Source organism: Pelmatolapia mariae, linkage group LG1 (genome assembly GCF_036321145.2).
Source record: "Pelmatolapia mariae isolate MD_Pm_ZW linkage group LG1, Pm_UMD_F_2, whole genome shotgun sequence".
Classification (NCBI taxonomy): Eukaryota; Metazoa; Chordata; class Actinopteri; order Cichliformes; family Cichlidae; genus Pelmatolapia; species Pelmatolapia mariae.
This window is the reverse complement of record NC_086227.1, coordinates 7,301,536-7,312,422: the sequence shown is the minus strand read 5'-3', so window position 1 is coordinate 7,312,422 and position 10,887 is coordinate 7,301,536. Positions and strand designations below refer to the sequence as shown.

Below are 10,887 nucleotides of genomic sequence, written 5' to 3'. Positions count from 1 at the left end.
GAGGTATTTAACTACAATACAATCTGTTAAAAAAATTATCTAAAACTCAAAATGTATCTTCTGATTAGATGGAAAACATGATGCCAGTTTTGGGGGGGTGTCTTAGGCCACCGGTCCCCAACCCCCGGGCCTCGGACCGGTACCGGTCCGTGAGTCGTTTGGTACCGGGCCGCGAGAGTTGAGGCTCAGGTGTGAAATGTATGGTTTTCAGGATTTTTATCGGTTTTCAGCGTTATTTTGTTATCGTTTTTATTGTTAAGTGGTTTTCCTGGGTCTTTTCACGTGTGTTATGAATAAATCTTCTTTTTTTCGGTACCGGCACTAGTTTTATTTTGTTGTATTTATCCGCGACACCTTATTGCCGGTCCATGAAAATATTGTCGGGCATAAACCGGTCCGTGGCGCAAAAAAGGTTGGGGACCGCTGTCTTAGGCTACAGCAGCCCCATTCATTATGGGTTGTCTTGCAGGTCCCTCCTGAAAGCTGATGTCTAAAGTGTGAGAGTTCTTCAGCATTTAGAAGTTCTTTGACTCTACAGTCACATTAGGGGAAACTGGTTAGAGACCACAGCACAACCAGAATTTAATTAGCAAACATGTGCAATGGGCGATGAACTGCACAGACTGACTCAGACTCAGCGTGAGACCGTGGCTGTTTGCAGACCTCTCGCCAGCGACCCGTGCAGTCGTCTTCTGATTGCGTTGAGAATTCATTCCAGTCATTGGGAATCTTCCTCCTACTCACAATTGATTGATTTAAACATTAAATACATTTAAACTCTAAACATTTTAAGAAGAAGACGCTACAGACAGCAACACTGAGGGTTTACATGATTTTATTTACACTTAAACAGTCCTGTAGATCTGGTCGCTGTACAGAACGTCAGAACTTCACCACTTCTAAAAGGACCTTTGCACATGTGTGAATACACTGTTATAAAATGTGATTTATACAAAGGGCAATTCAAATGTACATGGCCCAGAATCTGCAAAATCATTTATTTTTACAGTACTATTGTTTTTTAAACACAACAGAAATCCACAAATGAATCACAGCTTTTCTAAGCTGATGTGTCATCTCCCAAATCAAAATTCACCAGTTAAAGAGATTTCCACACCTAAAGGTTTGGGGTTTTTTTCAGGGACAAAGACGTGCAACTTGTTACACTTTTCCAGTTTTGCTTAGCCATGCCACAAATCAAAGACTTGGCTGATATTCATAGGACCTTGGTAATTTCAGAGTCAGGGGTCCTCCTTCAACCACTCTGCCTTTCAAAGCTGGATTAATATCCTCACTAAGGCAGTAACAAATATAAGCGACAGAGGCAATGCACTCCAGGGTCCATTTGATTTTTTCCAACAGAACATCATACGGTCTCTAGAACTTAAATAACCCCATAAGGGTTTTAAAAAATTAAAATATGAACTTTATAGTCAAATTAAAAGTGAAGTAGGCTCTTTGCAAAGTTGAACTCTGTTATCTTTACACCTGTCCAAAAGTTAAATCTTTAGTAAATTCAATGGTGGATACAAACCTCAGGGTGTAAACATCTCCAGGTATCAAGCTATACATTCATAAATCCCACTTTTTATAATAAAGTCCTCTTTTACTGTATGTTTATGCTAGCTGAAATAAGAATTCTTAATTTAGCTTTAGTCTGATACAGCACTAATAAAACTGGCTAATGAGTGGATGTTGCCAGAAAGAAAAATTTAAACCTTTTCTCCACATATGTTCCCAAAAGATTCTGGCATCCTGGCTGCTTGGTGGGTTTAAAAAAGAAACAACCTGCATCCATAGACAAGCAAAGAAGAGACAACACAAAACACAGGAGCCACCTTGAGGTCCAAGACATTAAAATGATTTGGATTATTGTATTAAACCGATATGGAAGCGGAAGGCAATGAGATTAAAGTCATTTGATTCAGCCACAGGCCTAACTGGCCACGTGGCTGCATGTGCAATAAACACTCAGATATGCTGTTATTAAATGAAAGGCGGGGCTTTACAGTTTTGTACCATAAACACCAAGCTCTTTTTTTTAACCTCCGCTAAGACTCATCGATATCTTTATAGTTGGATAATTGTTACCAACAAATCAAAACTTCACTTTGGTTTTCCCTTCAGATAAAGTGATTTAGGTCACATAGATCAATTGATATTGTATGTTGTAAGGGTGATTGTTCACGCTATTTATCCCACATTCCACCCACAATCCTTGACAGCACCGCACTGCTAGTTAACAGCACCGGGTTCCTGGGCTTACAGATACCACCTTCCTCATCAAAAGGTGGACAGCAGCGCTTGCGCTTCCTTAAGCAGTCAAGAAGAGCAATCCGACTCCCTTCTGCCCTCAACACTTCCCACAGAAGCACTACAGAGAGCAACGTCTCAGAGCAAACTTCAGAGAATGGTGAAGACACCAGGTCAGGTTGCCAGGTCTCCTCTCTCACCTACACAGGACCACACACCAAATCCTGCCTGCACAGAGCTGCCGACACGCAAACCGTTTACCATCCTGCCCTCTAAAAAACGCTATCGCAGCATCAGAGTCCTGAACTCTCTTTAAATGCACACTATCACGCACCACAGACACACAGTCCAAGAACTGTTATATATGCAAACTCTCACACAAAATGTCTCTGTAACTGCTGCTACTTTGTGCAATATTTTCAGTGTCTGCATAACATAAGCACCTATGTTTTTAATATTCATCAGTACAAAGATTCACATATAGTGTCTAAGTTTCTGCTGTGCAATATTTGTAGATTTTGATCTTAGCTGGGTATTCATGTATAATTACTATGACTATAGTGCACGGTGTTCTAGGAGAAACACAGTTTTGTCCCACTATGCAGTCCTTGTGTGGCCAGCATGACAAATAAAGTTTACTTTGACTTTAAATTTCAGTCTGCTGTTATCATCACGAATTAAAGAAATAACTGTGAATAACAAAAAAACTACAAAAACGGTTCAGTATTATTATTATTATTGTTGTTATTAGTATTATTATTATTACTATTATTATTATTATTATTATTGCTATTATGGCTGACCATGTATATGTTTGCCATTTAAAATATTTAATTTTAACTAATTCATACTGCTGTGAACTCTTACAACCCCAAATTCATCTCTCGATTCGGGTTAGACCACGAAAATGAATGTAAACAAATGTGACGCACTCATGTGTAACTCATACCAGTGGCGGATGTGCTGGCTATTATTTTTACAGCCTTTGAACATCAAGTCAAGTTTCAAAGTAAAAAAACAATGGTTTGGCTGACATGTTATCTTTTTTTGTGGTTGAGGTGAAGGTGGAGGTGTTACACATGCCTCACTGCTCCATCTATCATAGATTCTCTGCCATCCCTGTTAACCGCTCTGATTGACCTTTAATGCTGATTGGCTGCAGAAGACTCACCTGTCCGCAATCTGCTCTCTTCCTCACCGCTATGTGGCTTCTTATAGGGCCGGTAACACCTCTGTAACACTGATATGTACTCTGACAACAAACAGCCCGCTGAAGAAGACTAAAAGTGGTACTTTTCATGAGGATGAATAGCTTAAAGCTCAGAAATCGTTTTTTGTAAACAAACCCCAAACGTACCGTTTTCTCTGACAAGTGAAAAAAATATACTTGATCTGGTAATTAGGACATACGCTCTTCAGTACAAGAAAAGATTAACGTGATCGCCCCATGAGAGGATCAGGGTCATAACATTCGCTGATTTAAAGTAATGAACATGATTGTTTTTTTACAATGAAATGTCCTGTTTAATCTGAACTGGTGTGAACGAGTGTGCAAGGATGCAATTTATGGTAAGGTCTTTTACTCTGTCACTGTAATGTGCTTCTGCTGTTTATTTTTATGAAAAAACTATTTTGTAACTCTGATGTTTATGGCTTAAACAGTGAAAAACAAATGCTTTGTAAATGCAGGATCATGTTTTTCCCCTGTGTTTCAGAGAAGGGAAGGTTGATCATTTTTCCCAGCTTGGTCTTTAGTCATAAATACAGGACACTTTATATCAGATTCATTTGATTTTGTTTGCCTCACTCGCCTCTCAGGGCTTCTGTAAGCCACCGTGTTGGCTTTACATTCCTTCACTTTTCGCTGACAACTAGAAAGCCTGTAGATATATGCAATCTGTCTTCAAAATCGATGCAGATCTAATTAAAAAAGTTCCATCTCATAAAGCATAGAAAGCTCACTGAAAACACACACCAAACATGTACTGCATCTTTTCCACACTGAGCGAAAACATTTTTCCTGGTTTAAAACTGCAAGACGAGAAGACGGCCAGCGACCACAGGACAAAGTCAAACACTGCACATAACAAAAGGACGGTACAATAAATAAGCTGACTTTGTATAAATAAAGTTCCAGTTAAAATATTGCTAATACTAGTCTTCATATGATGAAATGATATACAATAAGAATGGTACATTTAAAAAAAATCCTTTCCTGTTGTGTATTTACAGGCTATCTGCATCACTGTCACTCATTCCCAATGTAAGCTGTTGCGGCTCACTCGACACTGCATGGAGAGGAGTTTATGAACGCTGCGTGTAGTGTTTCTGTCCTCATAGATAGAAGTCTCTAAAACTTCAGGCTACATAATGCTGTCCACAGTCATCTGTACCCCTATGAGCGCTTACAGAGTTCCCCCAAACATTCCCGTAGTGCACATTCGCGGTCTTCCAACTGGTTTCCTGAGCTAGTCTTAAAGCAACGATGAGGATGATGAGAGTTAATCATGGTGTGTTTAGGTGACTCTTTACAAGTAAGGCTCTCCAAAAGTCCTGCGACACTCCATGACACCTGTGCTCGGAGGACGGTCACAGTTGTGGGTCAGCTTCACCAGGTTGGGTGTAAGGCGATCGTACGCCAACTTGTACTCACGGTCGAAGGCGTCTGTGGGAAGAGGAGAGATCGGCAGCCAAATAACATGTGGGTGGAGATTTTTTCTTAAAACATTTAAACATGTTGATCAGTTCATTAAGGCTACATCTAACTGGTGCATGCACTCATTTACACTTGTATCTCTTTGAGGACACAATGAGGACTGGCTGAGCAAAACGGAGCCGATATTGGATTTGGAAACAAAACTCAAAAAAATCTTTAAAGTTCTAAAAATCTAATAAATAGCTCGCTAATACAATTGCTGTGAAGAGCAGTGATGCTGTATATACTGTTAGTTTCATTTATAGCTTATTAATACTTCCCCCAAAGTTCAGGTTTAAATGAATTCATACTGTTTTATGAATTTTACAATAGAGTTAATCAAATGAATTATTGACACACATATATATATGTATGTTATGTAAGAAACACTCTTTTAAAACAGAAAACATACACATCCAAGACATAAACTTAATACTCACCAATATCAATGTTATCTTTTCCCAGAGCCACCAAGGACAGGAAGAGGATGTCCCTGTACAAACTCCTGAGGAAGAAAGGCGATCAGTATAAATGGCGGATGAGTGCTTTAAACGTGTATATTTGAATCACTTTTTCCTAAACCCAAACTAGTAGGTCTTTCTTCCATAAACACAATAATTAGATGAACAGACACGACGATCATAATGAGCAGAAGCACAAAGCAAACTTTGCTGCCTTCATGCAAACATTCAAGCAGGTGTTAAACAGTCATGCTGTCTCCCTTTTCCCTCTCAGGTCCTGTTACTGTAAGTACAATAATTGGAAACTGTGTAAATTGACTGCTCATTTGTGGTTGTCGGGGTTAAGTGAATGAAAATAAGAACAATAATCAAATCAACTCTCCAAATAATACTCCCTGATGAGCACAGTGCATCTCTCTGCGAGCATGTTTCAGTGTGTTACATTTTCGGACTCTGTGACACATACACTTCCCACTAACCCAACGGCACTCACTAGAGGACTGAATTTATATCAATCCACAGCTGAAAATAGTACCAAACAAAACTGCACGGCCCGTGTATTTTACACATAATAAATGCCTTATTACTGCATTTGTGGCCAATTTATATTAAAATATAACTGGAAAAGCCTTGGAAAAGAATTGTCCTTATATGTGACTGAACAGTTGGTGCTGACCTTTGCCTTTTGACCCCGAGCGTCTGGCCCAGCAGCTGCAGCAGCTGAGCCATCGGGCGGCTGACGTCGTTCCTCTGGATGCTCTTCACCATACTGTGCAGCAGCTCCTCACTGAACGGCTTTTCTTCCTCTGGGACTGGCCGAGACACAGGGTAACCAACATCTGGAACACATGCACACACACACACAATTCATCATGATTTTGCATCAGACATGTGAAAATAATTTCAATAATAGATCATCTGTGAAGAGTAGGCACTCTCTCTCTGATGAGAAGCACTTGGGGCTGGGTATCTGGAAGGCATAAAGTGGTACTACACTTGCAGGTGTTGAATAAGTAAATCTAGTGCATTAATATTATAATGAAAAACATGGGTTAAAAAGTGAATGCACAGTACATAATGAATGTAACCCGGCAATATACAAATTAAGAACTGAATACTTTACTTATCGTATACATTAAAATAAAATAATGTTATCTGTAGCTTTTAAGATTTAAATTTAAGAGTAATTATTTGTTATACGTTACATGGTTCCTTGTAATTACAGTCATTACAATCTGTTCTGCCAAACAGTACAGTTTCCCCTCAAAGCTTAACTAATTCACTTCAGAAACTCTGCTAGAAAACTACTACTCAACATCCTGTCATGAAGAATTGTTGCATTTGTTGCTTTATACTTGACCAGTGTAGTTATCTTCTTAAACTCTTCAGGTAAGTTCAAATTAAATTATAGTTAAAATTATATATTTTACATTATATTATAATTAGATTATTATAACAGCATGGCCCACTGACTGTGTTGTGAGAGTACATACATGTGGTAAAAATGTCCTTACAGCAGAGCCCTGACTGCACATGTGCACGTCTCCCCTATTCCGCTGTCTAGTCTCACATTTGTGCCTGCGCTGTCCTGCATGAATAAAACTGAAAACAGCCCCCGAAATATACTTCAAACAGTTACCATAAGATTACATGCAATACGATTGTTCACTGATATTTCTCATTTATTCTCAGCACAGAACTGCATTATTACTGCTCCTACCTACATACCGCTTAATTTTTTAATATAAAAAGATGGAAGTTTTATAATATATGTACACATATCCAGGAACAAATATTACATTCATATTTTGCCTTTAGTTTCATATAAGTATTTAATTACTATTGATATAGTACATGATATAGTAATGTTGTAAGATGGGCAGATACCCTCAGGGATAAATACATATTATCAGACATTTTCATGCATGCACAAAAAAATTACTACTACTACTCAAACAAGTATTAGCATAAAAGATATTTTTGTTTATGAAATTGTTAGAAGTTACATAACATACTAATTTCCTAGGATACTAGGGCCATAAAAAACTGTCATGTCTATATTTACAGTTTAAAGATCCATCAGTACTGCAACCTGAAGCTCTGTACTAACTTCCTGTTAGTACATATAACATAGTATGATTTATATAAAACTATTTCTGAAGGTTTAAAGTTGCAATATATTTAGAAGCTAACTTCTAATAAATAAGAATGTCAAACTTTACACAGATTGCCTGTTAAACTACAAACAGTAACAGTATTCAGGAGTGGCAGCGGTCGGTGTTCAGTACCCAGCCCTTTAAGCACCACACGTTGCTGAATGTCCTCATTACAAGTGGACAAACACAGCAGACAGTCACCACAGATGCAAACCCACGTTCAAATACAGAGCAGGGCTGTATTTGAGGCAAACACGTCAAAACCACCTCAGAGTCAAAGTCTCAGTAAGATTTTACACCGCACAAACACTTTCATTCCAACACTGTGAAACCAGCCGCTGACTTTCCACATACAACACTGCAGTGCAACAAGCAAAGGACACAGAACAGAGGGAAACAGCCAGAGCAGAGGACAGCACACAAACAACAGGACTCATCTGAGGCCGTCTGCAGCAGAGGTGAACACTCACTCTCTAACAACAGAGTACAATTAAGTCCTGCAAGACAGAGAGCAGACACAGCCTGTTAGCACACAGATCGGCCACTGCGCCTCCTCCTCCGTTAAACAGTCAGTTACTGCAGACATGTTAGCACCAGGCTGTGGTATTCGCCCTCACAAATCCAGCTGCTGTGCAGCTGTTCTCAGGACTAAAAAAAAGAAGAAAAAACCCCTCCCAAAAACCTGCAACTTCAGATTCATTTAAACGACCGGGGTTTTTGTTTTTTTGAAGTTCTAATTCTCACTTTAATCCTGAATATGTTTTCTTTAGTTTAACTCACCCTTGTGATTGCAACACTTGGAACATAACAAGTTTCAATCCTGAGAAATGCTGAAAAACAAAATAGTAATCGATGAGCATTTCCATCCTTTATCTGTTAGTAAGGACAAACTGGATTACTTATTTTTAAGCATTTTTAAGCATACTGTACAAAGCATTTTTAGTGAAAGCTTCTGTAACTTTTCAGCCACACATTTCATAAATAATCTTATTATGTTTTACTTCATGCCACTTAGAACTCTGTGTTACAGCCCTGGCCATAATTTGGATCACAGTGGCTGGATTTTGTTCTGTGTGTTCTGTGTCTTTAAGAGTCTCTGCAGGTCATTCCTGATTGGAGAGCTGGCAGCTGCTGATTGGTCCCAGGGTCAAGTGGCTGTTTTAAAAACCCTCTAAAACAGTTGTCCAACTGACAGCAGCAGCAGCCCCGTCCTTTGTGTGCCCTTTGTATGAAGACAGGAAAAAGTATATTTTTTTATCAAACTTTGCTACCTAGTGTGGATTTAGGGGTGTTTAATTGTGATGGATCTTTGGGAGAGCAAATAACAGTTACATTTTCTTGTCTTTTGATTGTCACCAGTTAGGCTTTCATTCAAGTTTAGCCCAGAAAACTTCCAGAAACCTCAAAAGAAAATATAATTAGAAAAAAAATGTGCATCTACTACTACTATGTGAATATTAGAAGTCGGTGGAACTAATTTACTAAATTTACTGAAATTATTAAAACACAGCAGAATATATTCAGTTTGTAACTGTAATTTAAAAAGTTTGAGGCGAGCCCATGTTTGGATTTTCTTTTGTTTCCCACTTTTTTGTTAAAATATGGACAAAATTAGGCAGATGGAAATGCACTTACTAATATTATAGATGAGTGGTTTCCAACATGTTTTATATCTCACCTTTAAAAACAATATTATTGTTCAGCATATATACACACGAGGCTTTCTGATCAAATTGCTTCTAGAATATATATACAGTTATTATTTAACATTGTTGAACATCTGTACTAACATTAAAACTAAGTGAGGCAAAAAAAAGCTTATGTATAGATATGTTTTATGCATATATGCAGGCATATACTCACCCTAACACACATAAATGTGTTAAAAGGGTTTTTATTGAATTTCATAAAAAAGGTTAATTAACTTACCTAACACAAAAAAAAATCTCTCTCTGTTTTTGGTTGAGAGCTGCTGAAAGAAGCTCCATCTATACGCAGGTTTTACAATATTCTCTTCTTTTTTGTATTTTCATTTTGGACAGACGGTTACAGGACCTGAGCAAATTTCCCCACTATCTGAGGAAATAGAAAACATGTCCAAGCAGTGCAACTCACTGTATGTGTTCCAGAGGATGTACAGAGGCTGGATGGGGTCCTGGTGCAGTTTGAGGTTGTCCCACAGGATCTGGATCAACACGTGTTTACTGTCCTCAGACATCCAGTGGCGAGGGATCTGAGAAGAAACAGTGTGAGTCAGACGTGCCAATGCTGAAAAATGCTGTGAAACAAAAAAATATTCCTTTCTTTTTTCTTCCATTATCACAAGCCATTGGATCGTGTGTGTGTGTGTGTGTGTGTGTGTGCGTGCATGTCCGACCTGGGAGTCTCTGTTGCAATGCTCAGAGGTGAGGATGAGACCTGGCAGGTTGCTGGGTAGGTCCAGCCGTCTGAAGTACCAGACCAGGTTCCAGTAGATGATGGGGTGATGGTCCACCATGTCAGCCTCTGTGATCACTGAGTCACCCTCGTTCTCCAGCAGACTCTCGAGCTCCTTCCACAGCACCAGCGGGCTCAGGTAGGGAACCGTCACAGGCTCGGGGTTGTGAAGCCGCCACTCCATACTCAGTGGGTCCTGAGTGTCACAAAAAGAGAACTGCTTAGGTTCACAGCCAGCTTGTACTCTAGAGCCACCACTCCTTCTCATCAAAAGGAGCCAGCTGAGGTAGTTTGGACCTGGCCTGGGAATTCCTCTGTGTGGGCTGCGACCCAGCCCCAGATAAGCAGACGAAAATGAATGGATGGATCGATGGATGACAAATGACTTATTCATATATGCAGGAGATGTGAGTGATTAACATTGTTATGGTTAAATATTAATGAAGACAGGTTTGAAGTTATCCAACACAAAGGAATATGCAGCAACAGGTTTTTGTTTTGGTTTGCATTATTTTCAGAACTGGACGTTTTAAAGCCTATGTCTCTCCTTTCATTGTGTATTTTGTTCCCAGAGTAAACTACTAGAGGTACGGATTCAAGACATGCCGTACACACACCAGTCCAGCCTTACCGTGGCTTCGTTCAGACAACTGGGCAGGCTGCCCGATGTTGGCAAACAGCAGTTGTGTCGGGTCGTTTCATCCAGAGGACCAAAGGCGCTGACACTGCGGGCTATAGGAGCTCCAGAGGATAGCGCCCCCTGCCGGCGTTCTACGGGTATATTGATGCCTTGATCCCTGGTTGACCGAGACCTGCAAAGATACAGCAAAGACAATTTGGCCCTTTTCCCCATAGACAATACTGACTATTTGAACATAGGGTCAAT

The 10,887-nt window shown here is 39.5% G+C and overlaps 1 protein-coding gene across 5 annotated transcripts in view; it reads right to left on the bottom strand.

The window, feature by feature from the left end:
- Positions 1–818: 818 nt before the first annotated feature.
- LOC134625651 (C-myc promoter-binding protein-like) overlaps positions 819–10,887 on the bottom strand; it is a 90,800-nt gene continuing 80,731 nt past the window's right edge. For 4 of the 5 annotated variants that reach the window (XM_063470910.1, XM_063470924.1, XM_063470916.1 and 1 more), the window contains 6 exons: positions 10,633–10,813; positions 9,943–10,197; positions 9,681–9,798; positions 6,086–6,248; positions 5,389–5,453; positions 819–4,918 (listed from right to left, as the gene is read on the bottom strand). In XM_063470910.1, coding sequence (XP_063326980.1) covers positions 4,782–4,918; positions 5,389–5,453; positions 6,086–6,248; positions 9,681–9,798; positions 9,943–10,197; positions 10,633–10,813 — 919 coding nt within the window. In that variant the 3' untranslated portion in view covers positions 819–4,781. Of the gene's footprint in view, positions 4,919–5,388; positions 5,454–6,085; positions 6,249–7,636; positions 8,063–9,680; positions 9,799–9,942; positions 10,198–10,632; positions 10,814–10,887 lie in introns of those variants that run through there. The other variant, XM_063470935.1, reaches the window with a different exon arrangement.